Source organism: Macaca thibetana, chromosome 4 (genome assembly GCF_024542745.1).
Source record: "Macaca thibetana thibetana isolate TM-01 chromosome 4, ASM2454274v1, whole genome shotgun sequence".
Lineage (NCBI taxonomy): Eukaryota > Metazoa > Chordata > Mammalia > Primates > Cercopithecidae > Macaca > Macaca thibetana.
The window spans coordinates 137,127,581-137,145,063 of NC_065581.1; the positions used below are offsets into that span (position 1 = coordinate 137,127,581).

At 34.2% G+C, this 17,483-nt stretch overlaps 1 protein-coding gene across 12 annotated transcripts in view; it reads left to right on the forward strand.

Annotated features, from left to right (window-relative positions):
• Positions 1–17,483, forward strand: part of PTPRK (protein tyrosine phosphatase receptor type K) — a 566,799-nt gene that overhangs the window by 336,790 nt on the left and 212,526 nt on the right. For all 12 annotated transcript variants that reach the window (XM_050788294.1, XM_050788297.1, XM_050788302.1 and 9 more), the window contains exon 7: positions 4,933–5,226. In XM_050788294.1, coding sequence (XP_050644251.1) covers positions 4,933–5,226 — 294 coding nt within the window. The remainder of the gene's footprint in view (positions 1–4,932; positions 5,227–17,483) is intronic.

A 17,483-nucleotide genomic window follows, 5' to 3' on the forward strand; every position in this document is an offset into this window, starting at 1 on the left:
CTTGAACCCAGGAGGCGGAGGTTGCAGTGAGCCGAGACTTCTCCATTGCACTCCAGCCTGGATAACAGATGAGCCGTCTCAAAAAAAAAAAAAAAAAAAAAGATATAGATACATTATTAACTTTTAAATAATCTGCTACTCTGGACCCAGCTCAGAAACTTTCATAGGTGAAGTATTTTCTGCTCACAAGCTTTCTACCAAACTGGCGAAAAAGTGGAGTTGAAATATCTGGCAGGAGGAGGGATGAAATCATGTCTGTGGTAGGCTGAAAAATGCCCCCCAAGTAGATTCTAATCCTTGGAACCTGTGAATGTTCCTTATATGGAAAAATGATGTTTGCAGATGTGATTAAGTTAAGGATGTTGAAATTGTGAGAAGATCCTGGATTATACGTATGGGCCCTAACGGCAATCACAAGCATCCATATCCATATGGAAGGCAGAGGGAGATTTGACTACAGACAGGAGAGGAGAAGGCAATGTGAACAAATGAAAGGAATTTGGAGGGATGTGGCCACAAGACAGGAATACCAGCTTCCACCAGAAGTTAGAAGACTCAATCAACTGATTTTTTCCTAGAGCCTTTGTAGGAAGTATGGCCTTCTGACAGCTTGATTTTGATCAAGTGGTACTGATTTCAGATTTCTGGCTTCCAGGACTTGGAGAGAATGTCTGTTGTTTTAAGTCACCAAGTCTGTAGTAATTTGTTGCAGCAGTCATCGGAGAATAATGTACTATCATTGCCTCCTTCTATAGTGGTAGGACTGATCCTAGGATACTTTATGTCAAGGCCCCATTGACAAATAAAACCCTTAGGAAGGAGGTAGGATTGAGAGGTATTTAATTTATCTAATTGAGAAACTAAATGTAGAAGTGTTTTTTGCCTTGACATTTACTTTGTGCTGACTTTTTCTGGATTTGTAGCTTCTATTTCTTATTCTGCATTTTATTAATTAACTGAATTTTGGTAAGTGACACATGTGTTTGTAAAATAGCATTATATTAGGAATAAAGGAATGGGAATATTGTTTCATAATGATTTGCTTGATTTCAAGACACTTTTAAAAATTATTTGAAATAAAAACAAATAAAACAATTTGAATATATAATTGGGGTTTTATAATAGGTTCAGATCTAGAATAATGAATGTAAGTCATTAATTGAAAGTTAATTGGTAACATTGGCAAAGTTTATCTTATAGTTTGGGGATTGCATGCTTCAGTTGATACCTCCTGTACAACTGGGATTTATTCGCACCACACCTCTGGGTCTGGTTGTGTATTAAGTTATGAAGAATATTAATATTGCTGCAGAACAATTACTTGTTCATTTGTGAACTGATTAAAATTCATGCATAATTTGTGGAAATGAATAGAGATTTTATAAATAAGCCCCATTGTTCTCAAGGGCCTGAAAACAAAATACATATGTTAATATAAAGCTACTTTTTACCTCCAACATAAAAATTTAATATGTAGTGGTATATTAACCTCATTAATGCTAGATTTTACATCTGAAAATCATGCTGTTAATCAATATATATGCTTTTAAGTCTCTCTTAACATTGCCACATTTCCAATGAGCAATTGCTTTGATTGCTGGATTGCCCCCATTTTTGGCCTGACCATGGCAAGTAAGATGGAAAACTGGCCAGAGTGAACTATTACCCTTCTGACCAAGTCTTTTTTTTTTTTTTTTTTTTTTTTTTTTTGAGACGGAGTCTCACGCTGTCGCCCAGGCTGGAGTGCAGTGGCGCGATCTCGGCTCACTGCAAGCTCCGCCTCCCGGGTTCCCGCCATTCTCCTGCCTCAGCCTCCTGAGTAGCTGGGACTACAGGCGCCCGCCACCGCGCCCGGCTAATTTTTTGTATTTTTAGTAGAGACGGGGTTTCACTGTGGTCTCGATCTCCTGACCTTGTGATCCGCCCGTCTCGGCCTCCCAAAGTGCTGGGATTACAGGCTTGAGCCACCGCGCCCGGCCTGACCAAGTCTTGACTGATTACATCAAACTCATTTCTTCATGTACAAACAACACTAGTGTTGAATATTTATTTTCATTGTTAAAATGTATATGCTATATGGCAAAACAGAACAAAGCAACCTAGCATCACACAGGGCTTGTTGTATTTAGGAGTTGAGTCTTTAAAAATTCTTCAAATAATGCCTAGTGCACTGATGAGGAAATTATAATATGAAGTTAAATAATATATTTAAGATTACACCGCTATTAATATGTAAGCATTTTTTCTAATTAGGTTTCCAGACTACAAATTTTTGTTTTCTTTTATATGTCACTTCCCTAAAAATAGAAATGTTGGAATTAATGTTATGCTTTACTTCTTCACTTATTTCTCTTCTTTCTTTCACTTGTTTCTTATGTTGTGGTATGGCTATTTTTTCTTTCCTTCCTCTCTCATCTTCTGCTCTCCTCTTAAGTTTTCTCCTTATTTTCCATAGCAATAGTGTGCAGAGTTTTGATTGGTGAGATTCAACATTTGATATACACACATAAGTTCAGGTTTCGGAATATCTATAAATTTATGATTAACCATGTTTTGTTATGTATAATTCACTTGGCACATTGTTCCTGTTTATTCTACCCCTACACTGGGGTAGAACCCTAGTGAGCTGTAAATTTAGCATTCTCTCCTACTTAAATTAGTTAGTATATGAGCCATCTGGAATGAAAACAAACATTGCACATATGAGGCAACTCAGTTTATTCACAAAATACAGACTGCTTCTTAAAATATGTGCAGCATTTAGGTAATCTCGGAAGACATTTACATTTTTTTCTATTATGTTCATTTCTCGATTCAGTTTCATTTTAGTTTAGGGTTTGAGAATACATCAACTTTCTCCCTGTCTATGAAAACTTTTTAAAACTCTGAGTATAAAAGTTGTTAGAGCAGCTGGTAAAATTTCATGGTATGAAATGTCTAGTTCTGTCTTTCTGTAGTTCATAAATGAAAATTCTAAACTGTTTATTTCATTGAAACTTTTTTCTTTTGTGAATAACTTCTCCATTGAATTCAGTTGTGAAAATGGAAAGACTTCACCTGCTATGCAATTTTGACTACATATTGTTTAAACAATTTGCAAACTATCAGGAATGGATGTTGTAGTTAAAGTTTATAAATCATGTGTTAACCACTTTTCTATAGAAATTATAAATGTTTGCACTTCATATAGCATATGTTATCATCTTTGATCTTAGTTTTGTTTTTGTTTTAAACATGAGCACAGTGAATCCCAAGGTCATGTGGTTCTACCAATAATTAGTTTAAAAGTTATTGCCATAATGAGCCATGAGTACTTGTGAGGAGTAACTTATGTCCTTCAAGTGATTTTGGACAGAAAAGTATTGATATCACATTCGTGATTTAGCAGTCTTTTTTTCTATATAAATTTCAGTTTAAAATAATGAATTCATTGATTTCTTTTTACAGTGTCTCCCCTACAATGTTATATGGATACCCAATGTGTAGGACAGCCTAACAATTAATAGCTACTCAGTTAATGTTTGTCCATATGAATTTTGAAAGAATCTTCTTGAAAATTACTTTAGCCTGTGTAGCAGTACAGACTAGGTAATCTTATTCCTAATTTTAAGGTTGTTTGTAAGTCAGAGGCTTTTATGCTAGAAAACTATACTTTTATACAGTCAGGTTTAACAAGAAAATCCTGGTCTGCACCTGAACATTCTTGTTTCATTTAAACTGGCATACGAAGGTTAAACCTGTCTACAGGCCTTGTTTGCATTATTTTTTTTTCATGCAATGCATTGCCATTGAAATAAAAAATCCGACTAGAAAGATATTGATTATGTGCTCATGACTTCCCTCTATTTGTGCCTTCTTCAGTCCACCCCATACCTGGAGTGGATTGGGATGAGGGAGCATTTTGTGATTGTGTTTAATAGTTTTACTTTATGTGTTTTGCTCCAACTCTTAAAAAAAAACTTTTAAATCAATTTTTGAGCAATTACTACTTTATTAAGATTAACACTTTCTTTAGGTCTTTTGACTTTCCCAAGAAAAGTGAGAAGTGTTCCATGAATTCAGAGAACTTCTTGACTTATTACTCCTTTTGGAAAGACCATACGAACAGAGCTATAGCTGTTGAGTCCTTCATAAAGTTCAGTGTCTCATAAAGTTCAGTGTCTCATTTCAGTGACATTGTTCTAATGAAAGAAAAAACGTGCCTTAATATGTCATTCATAATTTCTGTAAATCCAAACATTGAAGTAATGTTTTCCAAAGTTTCTTTCAAGCAAAATATCTTAAGATATCAAAAATTAAATTATAGTGTGCCTTTGACATTTGAGTTTAATAGTTGGTGAATTGCCTTATCTTATGCTGCTCCCAAAAGCCACTGATGTTTAGTGATTTGTGATTGTGCCTAGGTGTAAATTTAAGTTTGTCATACTGTGAGGCAGGTTTGTGGAAACAAGTTAGCACCCGGCATCAGTTTCTGAGTTCAGTTATGCTATTCTTTCTTCCTTTACTCATCTGTAGAAACTGTGAAGAAGTAGCAAGGAAAGCAAACAGAAAAATACCTCTTGGTCATAGTTCATGAATGAAATAAATTGTGAAAGATCAACTCTACTCTCTTAGAAGCTAATTAGAGCTATCCATATCTAAATATTTTATTTTTATTTCCTTTGTATACTGTGCCTTTACAAGTTTATCTCCTGAAAAAAAAAATGTGTTTTCAATAAAAGAAAAAATATGTTAAAATGGTCATATGTACCTGCAAACTTACATGTTCTATAAAAGTACAATTGTCACATCATGCACATTCTAGTTTTCTTTTAAGTATTTAGTATGCATTTCTAATAAATGTTCTATTAAGCATTTAAACCTTATTAGACATTAATATATCTGTGATTATTTTAAATCTTACTAATTGAAGTGCACACTCATCTCTCCTAGAACCACCAAGACCCATTGCTCCTCCTCAGCTGCTTGGTGTTGGGCCTACATATTTGCTGATCCAACTAAATGCCAATTCGATCATTGGCGATGGTCCTATCATCCTAAAAGAAGTAGAGTACCGAATGACATCAGGATCCTGGACAGAAACCCATGCAGTCAATGCTCCAACTTACAAATTATGGCATTTAGATCCAGATACCGAATATGAGATCCGAGTTCTACTTACAAGACCTGGTGAAGGTGGAACGGGGCTCCCAGGACCTCCACTAATCACCAGAACAAAATGCGCAGGTAAGACTGAGTAGCAGGCCTTTCTAACTTGTGAAGGAATCTAGCATAAGACACATTAATACATGCAGTATTGAAGGTTCTCCTTATTTGATATATGATATAGTCACACTAGTAAGAGTTCCAATGAATTAGGTAAATCATCACCTTCATTATGTCATAATTTGACTGATTTGAGAACATGGGAGTGCTTCTCTATTATCAATCCATGATTATTATGAATCTAGAGTCTTTTATTGGCATGGTAATTTTGGTGAGCCTGCTACATATTCAGTCCAAAAATCTCTGATAGCTGTAATTGAAAGTATTATTAGGAGAAAAGATCAATGTAGTTCAAGCAAATACCGAATACGTTTTTTATCATGTGGAAATTCTATCCCTCAGTAATTTTGTTATAGTCAGTGTAAAGGCCACTTCTTATAATATGGAAAAGAAAAGTTAGTCTGGACGATGCCTCGGTGAGATAACTGTTTTCTTCGGAATGTCCTGTTGTTGAGGACAACCTCGGGAGCTTGACACCCGGCTGCAGAACACAGAGAGATTTTCCTTACATTTTAAGCCTTTCTATTGCCTTCCTCATGACTAAAACTGAGTAGTGAAAATAATAGCATATGGAGAAAACACAAAAAATAAAAATGAAAAATTATATATAACCACACATCCTGGTTCTTTACCATGTTATAATGGGAGGAATTGTTAGCTATGAATTAAAAGCCAAGAGTTTAAATATCTAAGTTACTTGAGTACAGTTTTAGTGTAGTGTGTATTTTGTCTTTTGTTTCTTGAGCATCTGTTTGTCATTGACAGTATCGTTGGGCTACCCACCGGGGTACTGAGCTACAATCCAAGCAAAATCCATTCGGTTACCTGATGTATTAAAGAATAAAAATTCTTTAATCCAGAATAATACTTATATATCAAAAGCTCTTGCTGAAAGATATTCACTAATAGGAAATTTAACTTCTCAACTGTTAGCCTGAGACTTAGATGATAGAGAGTCCAATAATTTGCTGATTGCTGTATACATTTATCTGGTGGTTGAAAAGGAGCTTAAGATAGAAGATGTTGGGTAAATCTCCATGGCTCAGCCTAAATCTCACAATTTGCTTTTCAAATATTCTGTATAACTATGTCCTTTCAATCGAGGTCATGTGACAAATTGTTTCTATGATAGAAGGTAAACTTCCCAAGGGAGAGGCAAGTTGACTCCATAATCTCAACTACTCAGAGAAATCATTTAAAGAGGAAGCAATTTGGAAACTAAAAAGTAGTTCACTCTCTATTCCAAAATTAATATCCCATGCTAATATGCAAAATTGAATTATGGAGTCAATTTTACTAAAAATATTGCATACATATGTTTTCTAATAAAATTATACTTTTCTACATATATATAAATTTATAATGTATATATAAATTGTAACAATGTTGACAATTTGGTGTTCCATTGGTTTCCCTCTTGACTTCCTTTGCCCAAACTGCTTTCTTCTAAGTATTTCACCTGCTTTGTTTTTTATTTTTGTCAAAATAGATCTTTAAAAAATTAGCATTACCACACAGTGTATTGTTAATATAATGTAACTTTTGTTTAACTTAGGAATTATTTGAAATTGGTTCCAGATGTGAAAGCCATGGAGATTACATGTAAATAATGTTGTGTTTTAAAGCCAATTGCATGTAAATAATGTGTTTTATAACTGGCTTACCGTATTAAGTGGATAAAACATGTTAATGAATATTGATTTATCCCTATGCTTATGTTCTGAGTGGACGTTAGACTGTTTAAGTAAAAATATTACTATAAAGTGCTTTGAAGTAGTTTATTCTGAGAATAGCCTTATCTATGTGAGAGGCGATAGAGGATAATTAACTTACACTCATAGCTGCTTTCTTGTCTCACTCTGTTGTCCAGGCTAGAGTGTAGTGGCGCGATCTTGGCTCACTGCAGCCTCTGCCTCCCGCATTGAAGCAATTCTCCTCTCTCAGCTTCCCGAGAAGCTGGGTTTACAGATACGCGCTACCATGCCCGACTAATTTTTGTATTTTTGTAGGGATGGGTTTCACCATGTTGGCCAGGCTGGTCTCGAACTCCTGATCTACAGTGATCCACCCACCTCGGCCTCCCAAAGTGCTAGAAATACAGCTGTGAGCTACCGTGCCTGGCCCATAGCTGCTTTCTAACTTATAAATGCCTTGATATTTTGGAATTATACTAGTCTTTTTATCTGATTCCTTTTCTGAGAAACATTTAATTTGTGTATTCTTTGTGACATAAAATGCTTTCAGGCTCAGTCACTTGTAGTTTTACTCCCAATGGTATTAAGTTTGTTTTTAAAACTATCTTTCACATGTAATGAGTCTTTATCACACATGTTTACTATAGCTAATTAATGTCCTCATAAGGTATGTCTGCAAGATTTTGGGGGAGGGAAGTACTTATAGACTAGATTTTTCTGCAAATTTGAGAGGAACCATGGTTACTATTTCATCAGGAATGTCTACTAATCTTGCTCTATTATTAGAAAAGAAAGAGAAGCTTATGTAAGTATATGTTGTATTAATTTTTAAACAGTCTATAAAAAGGAGACATGGAACATAATTGATGTATATAGTATAATTAAGTAAAAAGTCAATGATAGTTAGCATCATGATGTATGTCCATCTACTTCCCTTCTTTAAGATCCATTTCTCTTTCCCCAATTTTCGGGTCCCCCAGACTTGAAATTACCAGTACCACTATTGGCCTCAGCCCAGAAGCTCATATCAACGAATAGAACACAGTTTATGTTAACTATGATATTAAGTGAATTTTACTACAGATTGCAGAAACTTTAAATGCTTCGTAATCTTGGGAAATACCTCTGAGACTCCAAACATAACCTTTGGAGGAAGTTACCATCTAATTCTGTTAAATTCTGCATGCCTAAATACTGGTTCTATAAGAGGAACTGAATACTAGACTTATAAACCATTCTTTTTTAATTAGGACTGGGACTATTCCATGTTACAGCTGTAGAATTTGCCATTAATATCATCTGACTGAATAAATGTTTATTATTTTGAAGCAGCTATTTTAATAGTCTCAGCATGTTAGACTAGGTGGCTTTAAAAATAAGTACCAATCAATAAGTAAATTACTTACAATTTACTGTTTTTAAAATTCCATTTTAAGGTATTTGAGGCATTGACCTTTTATTTCTGATAATAGTAAGTGTTTATCTGAGGGAAATCTGTCAATACATAATTTTCCAGCAAGTCAATACAAAGGTTTTCCTTATTTATATTAATAAATTTTACATTTTCAAATGAAAATGTAGATTTTTTTTGTGGCTAAGTATTGATTAATGCTACTGTAGAATCAACGTATGAATTGAATCTATCATGATATTTTATTTTCACACCAATCCTGTGAGTTAGATATATTATTTTCTCACTTTTTAGTTGGTAAATTTAAGACCCAGGAAACAAAAACAAAACATTGACTTGTCCAATATCAGACAGATGGGCCTCAACTCCTTTTCTCAGACTTTAATGGCCTTAATACTTATTCCTCTTATTCATAGGTAATTTCCTCCCTCTTATAATAGTATAGCATGAGTAAATAACAGCACAACAAATAAGATCTGGAAGAGATGTACATTTTAAAAAATGGAGTCTGCGTGGCTAACTTATTCTCTGAGAAAACATAGGTTAATGTTTGCAACTTCAAATTTATTGAAAGCCCAATTGATCAGTGCTTAACTCTCAAATATATGCTGTGTTTTCAATACTTTAAACAGTTAAAGTATAGAAGTGTATTATTTTATCCTTTTCTGAAAATATCCTGTCTGGTTACCAAAGCTATTTTTTTTTTCCTTCCAAAGTGCATTATAATCATTTGGTAACTGCAATTAGTTGCTTCAGGGTCTCTGACTTAGGAGAGGTGGTAATTACAGCCTCCGAAGGCTGAAGCCACTGAGGCCTACCTCATGCTTCTCTAGGAACCTGAGAGATATGATTATTTCACTGTTACTTTATACCCTGACCCATACTATTGTTCACATAATGTTTCTTCAGGCACTTCAGAAATTTTTAAAAGGGTATAAATGCGAAGCTGTCTTAAAAGGGAAGTAATTCAAAAACTCCAATGAACAATCAGAGAAAGTATGCTTGCTTTTTTTCGGTGTGTCTATTTCCTCTGGGTATACCATCTGGTATAGAAGCTAGGCAAATACTGTTTCTCTTTCTCTTATTAAATGGAAATAAAATATGCCATCATCAGAAATTGTCTGTGTTGCATGCTTTGGCAATTGCATGTTAAAATTGCTCTTTTAAATTGCCTTCTGCTTCTGGGTAACCCATTGTGGAACTGCTTTATGATTAACTGACATTTTAGCAGCATCTCTCTCATAGGGAAGGTCAAGAGTTCAGAGTGTCCAGAACATAATACATTTACGCAGTTGGGAAAACTACTCTCTACTCTTATATTGAAGTTCAATGCTCTTGGCAATTTTCAATGAAGCATTTAGATATATGAAGCAGTGAAAAGGAGAGTGTCTTATTTTAAAAGTAAGCATTTACTGAAAATGCATTTTTTTCTTGTCCTAAATCCAAAATGGAAGGAAAAACAAAACAAAATAATACTCAGGCATATATCAGAAACCACAAAGTGAGAAGTTAAATTTTAGCTTTTAGTCTATAGCACCATCAGCAAAACGGTACCATATATTGATTTTTGCTGTGGTTTAAGATAGTTATCAATCACAAAGACTAGTAACCGTTAACACTCAGCCTAGAGGTTAAAACAAAATAAACAACTCTTCCAAGAATTGGTTCGGTTTCACAATATAAGGATGACTTACTATTTGATTTAAATTGTTGGCTTATATCAATGCTTGCTTTAAATTTTTTTGAAATGTATGAACTGCTTATATATGATCTTTATATGGCTTTTTATTTTTTATGAGCAAGAAATTTAAAAGGCAATGCTATTATTATTATTGAAATAAAAAAAACTAAAGGTAAAAAGCCCTAGGAAAAGTAATGGAAGCAGTTCTTCAATTTTCTTAGGAATCTAAGAATAAAATCCCATTTTTGATTTCTTTTTTGTGAGTAATAACCTAATTTTTGGTTTTTAGATTCTGTAGAGAATATTTCTGTTTGAAAAATATTTATTCAGAAAAGAACTTCTGTTGGCTTCTTTCTTTGTTAACAGTACTGTGTTAATTAATAGGTCTTCAAAGTTATACAACCAATGTCTCGCACTTAAGCTCCTAGGAGTCACTAGGGACCAGATCTATAAAAAGAGTAAATGCAAAGTGAAATGAATAAAATGAGAGCAAACTACATGTTTTTACCTCCTAGTAAACACTGGTGATATTTTTGGGTTTCTGAAAATAGATGGACAGGTGGATTACTGGCTAACTCTGTGCTTGTGGTAGAACTGAGGATGGCAGGTGAGCTGCAGCTAAGTATAACATAATCCACCTGTTGCCTAGTTGTTTGTATGATACAGACTGACATTACTAGATTTGTTTGTAAAAGGATCATCCCATCTCTGGAAGTTAAGGAAGGACTAGAAGCAGAGAGATCGTGAAAACATGCTTACATATATATAAATATAGTTGTAGTCTACTCCATAGCATCTTTTCCATTTCAAATCAGAAACAGGAAATCCATAAATTCCTAGAAAATATTATTCATAATAATCAGGAAGGTTCTTTTATAAGGGGATTTTAAAGATATGTGTTAAGTGAATAACTTCATTGTTTGAATTACTTTTTCAAATATGTGAATTGTGCAATATTAATACACATAAAAAAATGGTATAATACATTAGATTGGAAGGGAAAATCATGAGAGATTGGAGATAACTTCAAGAGCTACTGTGTATCAGATGGGATGTTTAATTATTTCACAAATTTTAGTGAGGGCCCAAGTTGTACACATTGCCACACACAGGACTGCCAAAGATAAAACATTGAGAAGACAACATTCCTACTCTTAAGGAATTGACAGGCTAGTGTTATAACCATAGCAAAAGATGAGATGGCTGTAGATGTGTGGTATTATTTCTGAGGACTCTTTTCTGTTCCATTGGTCTATATCTCTGTTTTGGTACCAGTACCATGCTGTTTTGGTTACTGTAGCCTTGTAGTATAGTTTGAAGTCAGGTAGCGTGATGCCTCCAGCTTTGTTCTTTTGACTTAAGATTGCCTTGGCAATGCAGGGTCTTTTTTGGTTCCATGTGAACTTTAAAGCAGTTTTTTCCAATTCTGTGAAGAAACTCATTGGTAGCTTGATGGGGATGGCATTGAATCTATAAATTACCTTGGGCAGTAGGGCCATTTTCACGATATTGATTCTTCCTATCCATGAGCATGGAATGTTCTTCCATTTGTTTGTGTCCCCTTTTATTTCACTGAGCAGTGATCTTTGACAAACCTGAGAAAAACAAGAAATGGGGAAAGGATTCCCTATTTAATAAATGGTGCTAGGAAAATTGGCTAGCCATAAGTAGAAAGCTGAAACTGGATCCTTTCCTTACTCCTTATACGAAAATTAATTCAAGATGGATTAGAGACTTAAATGTTAGACCTAATAACATAAAAACCCTAGAAGAAAACCTAGGTAATACCATTCAGGACATAGGCATGGGCAAAGACTTCATGTCTAAAACACCAAAAGCAACAGCAGCAAAAGCCAAAATTGACAAATAGGATCTCATTAAACTAAAGAGCTTCTGCACAGCAAAAGAAACTACCATCAGAGTGAACAGGCAACCTACAGAATGGGAGAAAATTTTTGCAATCTACTCATCTGACAAAGGGCTAATATCCAGAACCTACAAAGAACTCAAACAAATTTACAAGAAAAAAACAAACAACCCCATCAAAAAGTGGGCAAAGGATATGAACAGACATTTCCCAAAAGAAGAGATGCATACAGCCAACAAACACATGAAAAAATGCTTGTCATCACTGGCCATCAGAGAAATGCAAGTCAAAACCACAATGAGATACCATCTCACACCAGTTAGAATGGCAATCATTAAAAAGTCAGGAAACAACAGGTGCTGGAGAGGATGTGGAGAAATAGGAACACTTTTACACTGTTGGTGGGATTGTAAACTAGTTCAACCATTATGGAAAACAGTATGGTGATTCCTCAAGGATCTAGAACTTGAAGTACCATATGACCCAGCCATCCCATTACTGGGTATATATGCAAAGGATTATAAATCATGCTGCTATAAAGACACATGCACACATATGTTCATTGCGGTACTATTCACAATAGCAGAGACTTGGAATCAACCCAAATGTCCATCAGTGACAGACTGGATTAAGAAAATGTGGCACATATACACCATGGAATACTATGCAGCCATCAAAAAGGATGAGTTTGTGTCCTTTGTAGGGACATGGATGCAGCTGGAAACCATCATTCTCAGCAGCAAACTATCACAAGAACAGAAAACCAAACACCGCATGTTCTCACTCATGGGTGGGAACTGAACAATGAGATCACTTGGACTTGCGAAGGAGAACATCACACCTGGGGGCCTATTATGGGGAGGGGGAGGGGGGAAGGATTACATTGGGAGTTATACCTGATGTAAATGATGAGTTGATGGGTGCTGACGACTTGATGGGTACAGCACACCAACATGGCACAAGTATACATATGTAACAAACCTGCACGTTGTGCACATGTACCCTAGAACTTAAAGTATAATAGTAAAAAACATAACAAAAATATAATAAATGATACAATAAAAATATAACAGTAATCCAAAGAATAGAGAGATAATTTCTGACCAAAAATAATTTTTCCCAAGCACTATTAATTTTTCTAAACAAAGTTGGTTTAATGTTTCCATTGAACAAAGCCATGGCCTTATCCATAATTCCTTACTTGTGAAATAATGCATGAAACAATGTCCAGGCAGTAGTCACCATAAGGATGGTTTGCCTTCCCTCTTTTCCTTCTACTCACAAGTAGGAAATCTATATGGACAGATGGAGGTATTAAAATGAAAGATATAGTTCATATTCTAATTTAAATCATCAAAGTTGTTTGTGTTTTTTTTAAACTTCTGGGGTTCATGGGAGTATAAAAATGTTATTCTAAATTTATATGGAAATTGAGAGACAGAGACAGACAGACTGACTTATAAGGTAATCAACACCTGTACATTCTGCTAATGGTCTATTATGTTAGGAGTTCCCAGCATAAGAGTCATGAAAGTTGAACAAACATGAAATAGCCTTTCCCAGTACCTTTTGGGTTTTACCTCAGGAGTAGGTTGTACAGTTAGTCATACATTCCAATTCATGGCACATTTCCTTATAAGTGGTATCATCAGTAGCAATGTAATTATCTTTACTAATAGAGTTGGGTTATTTTCAGCTTAAAATTGTGTCATCTGACTGGTAAAAAGCAGTTGGTAACCAGTGTTAATGACACCGTATTTATTTATTCATAGTACTGTACCACATGCTGAGTCTGTTAACTGTACCATTAAGTACTCTTTTTATTGGCTTCATTTGTTTTTATTGAATTTTGTATAACTACAATAAATCTTCAGGTAGAAATGATTTGAATAACAGCATCAGCCTCGTGAAATGTTCTTTCCCCTCAAGTCGTAGGTTTTTTATTTGATATCAGGAAGTAGAAATGGCTTTAAAAGTAAAATGGTGTATTTATAATATCTTAAATGATGATAACACCAGGAGGATATGATGAAGACAATGACCTAGATCGAATTTTAAAGATGTAGATCCAGGCATCAAACTGTAAGGGATGTGTTAGTCACAAAGACAGGTTCAAGAGATCCAGCCTGTGATTTGAGACTTTTCTTTGATGGTGCCATTGGGGTCACTATGAGGTATAGACTTGCTCTTGATTTTCTTTCTCTTTACCTAGAGAATTTACTTCTGTCTTCAATTTTCACTCCTAATTCATATCTTTTGTTGAATTGTAATTTGTTTTCTTTGCTTTGAAATACGAAAGAAATCTCTAAATCAGGTTCTGACAGAAATAAAATGCAGTCATATTTTCTTGGTAGACGTTGTTGGGGGAGGAGGACAGCTTCATATTTATTTTTTGGTCTCACTTATCCATACCCATCCTAGGTATAATTAGCATTTTGGGGGAGTATTGGTCATTCTGTGCCATTTATTGATGGAAAAAAAAATGACATATGGATGAATCTCATTATTTTCATCATTTAATTTGACTCATACCTACATGGAATCATCAGCTTAGGATCTCACTTTCTGGTCTTCATTGTCTTCCTGCAAGATATGGCCTTATCATAGCTAATAATCACCAGAGGATAACTCTTCAATCCTCTTTCCTTTCCACCAACCTGAATGTAAACTGCAGAAGGAAAAAAACATATTCCAAGGAAAGAGAAAATGAGTGAATTCTAATCCCATGTCTTCTAATTTATAGTAGACTTCATGAACCCAGTAAAAAATGAACTTCAAAGGGCAGAAATTCATGCCGTTTATATCACCCTAAGCAAGATCTGTGCAAATTCAGCTGTCACTACATATGATATGGCCTAGAAATCATTGAGTGATGTCCATTTTAATTGTCTCAGCCAAACCATCTCAGTGAAGTTGAGTTTAAAGAACTCATCTTTCGTTCTTTGGCTATGTTATTATTTCCCACTTCTACATAGTCCCTCACTACAACAAAATCATAATAAGCAATCAGAAAACAGTGTATTATTACCTGTTGGTTAAATTATTTTAAGCAGTTGCTATATTCTGTCTTGTTATTCAACCTACCCAAAATTTACTGAAAATCATATTTTTGTTACACATGAACTTATAATACCTTCTGCTAATACAAGGAATATACACACATATGCGCATATATATATATATATATATATATATATATATATATATATCTGCACACACTCTCCTTTTAAGAGTAATTTTAAAAATTTAGATACCACCTTAAAAATTATATTAGTGAAGAATATTAAAGCAGATTCATTGTTCCAGAGCCCTCCTTCCTGATTCTCCATCTCTCTCCTCCAGCAAATTTTGCATTTCATGCATGTGTGTGCATTATGCATGTTTGGATGTTGTGCTTTTATTTGGGGTAGGGGGCAGATACTGATTTAGGGTTTTCTTTCTACAACAGCCAACTCCATTCTGTTTAGGTGGAGAAAATGTGACATGGGTGAACTAGCTATCCGTAAGCTTGATTTCTTTGGAGGGCCCTTGCTGGAAGTCCCATATTCTGTAAAGACTGCACAGAGTTTATGTACCCAAATTATTTTTATAAATTATGTATATATTAAAATAATACATCAAATGTTACAACTAGAATTTAGAAAAAAACTCATTATTTTAGAATGTTTACAAAACTATTGTCATTTTTATCAATGCACTATTATTTTTCTCTGTGCCTAAGAGTATTTTAGTTGTGAAGTACAAAGTATATACAGTTTTATATTCTGCTTATTGTAATTGCCATCATGCAAACCCATTTCCTGTGTTTCTACAGGACATTATCACCATCACTTTAAATGACTGCTTAATATTCTGTTGGATATATACATATATATCTGAATATATATAACCATTCTTATGTCACTGAAAGTTTGAACTAACTCTCACGATTGGCCATTGAAAACGCTGCGTGAAGATCGTGAATGTACCTTTTTTCCATGTAACTGAAAAGTTCTTGACAAATACTGTTTAACTACTTTTTGAAAGTATTGTATCAATGCGCTTTACTGACAACATCAAGGTCAGTCATATGGTTTTAGTGCAAGAAAGTAGTTTATAATTAATCAAGTCCAACTCCTTTATTAATCATCATTCTGGGCATTTAGTCTCAATAGGGAAGTGATTTGATCAATATCAAACAGCTATTGTATGAGAAAAACCAAGACTATCATTTGTATTGCAATTTTCAACTTTTCTTTTCCATGAGTATCTCCTGTATTCCAGACTCTGTCTAAATTACTGGATATTCTAAGATGAAAACTCTGTTCTGTAGCTACTCAAAGTCTAGAGAATATGATTACAGTAGCTCACAAGTACTGAGTACTTGCTATGTGTCCGGCACTAATGTAAACTCATAAATGCAAACTGAGGCTGCCTGAATGCATTTCTGTGTTGAGCTGCCCAGAAAGGCTAGAAGGTAGACATGCAAGTTAATAATTAAACCAATAAGCTGTATAATAGATGTGCTTTTAGGCTCTATGAGTGCACAAAACATCTCTAAAATATGAGTATAATTTCATCAAGCAGCCAATCAGTAAAATTGGTTATTTTAAGGTTTGAGAGCCAGTAGTGTCTAGGTTCAAATCTCGCTGTAATCCTTACTAATGTACAAATAATTTAATCTAATGTTTCACTTCTTCATCTATAAAATAAAAATCAATAACTGATCCTGCCCAATTTGATATTTTTGAGCTAGTTGGGCATGTACTAAAGCTTACAATGAATTCATTAAATTTACAGGAATTTTGCCAGCTGGTTTTAAAATGATTATTTTGAAATAAATTATATATATTTACAAGTATATTTTAAACAAAGGAACATGCACTTAAACCTCCTAGTTATTTTAATATATTACACCATTATTTCTATTCTTGGGTTATTTTTGTTTATTTTATCTGTACGTTGGAAATACCATATAATGATCCTCTAATTCTCACCTCTTCCTAGTTTTTACCATAGTGACAATATTACAGCACTGAAATTTTAAGTGCTACAAATGAGGGTTTCTTTTCCCTCCCACTCGCTCTTATTTCTGGATAGCCACAAACATGTTTACAATATTAAACATTTTTCCTTTATGTCGATGGAGATGACTACTGCAGAGTGCTTACTTAGCACAATGTATGACACATAAGAAGTCCATAGTAAATATTAGCCATACTACATTAAAAGTCATTTCATTAAATATATTTTTTCTCTAATATTTTAAAAACTACAAACATGCAGAAATCTGAAGGAATTATACGGTGAACACTCAGACGTCCACCACTATAATTTACCTTTGCGGTATGTGCTATATCACATGTTTATCTACCTTTACATCTTTTTATTCATCTATCAGTTCATCTTAATTCTTAAATAATACATTAAAATATTCTATGTAAGGGAATACATTTTTAAAATAATGAATTGTTTGAATTTTTTATTGGAATGCTTAGAATAATTTGTGTTTTATAAAGATTTCTCTAGTGATAGTTTAAGAAAAGGACTGAAAGGAGATTTCAGAGAGATTAGAAGGCTGCCACT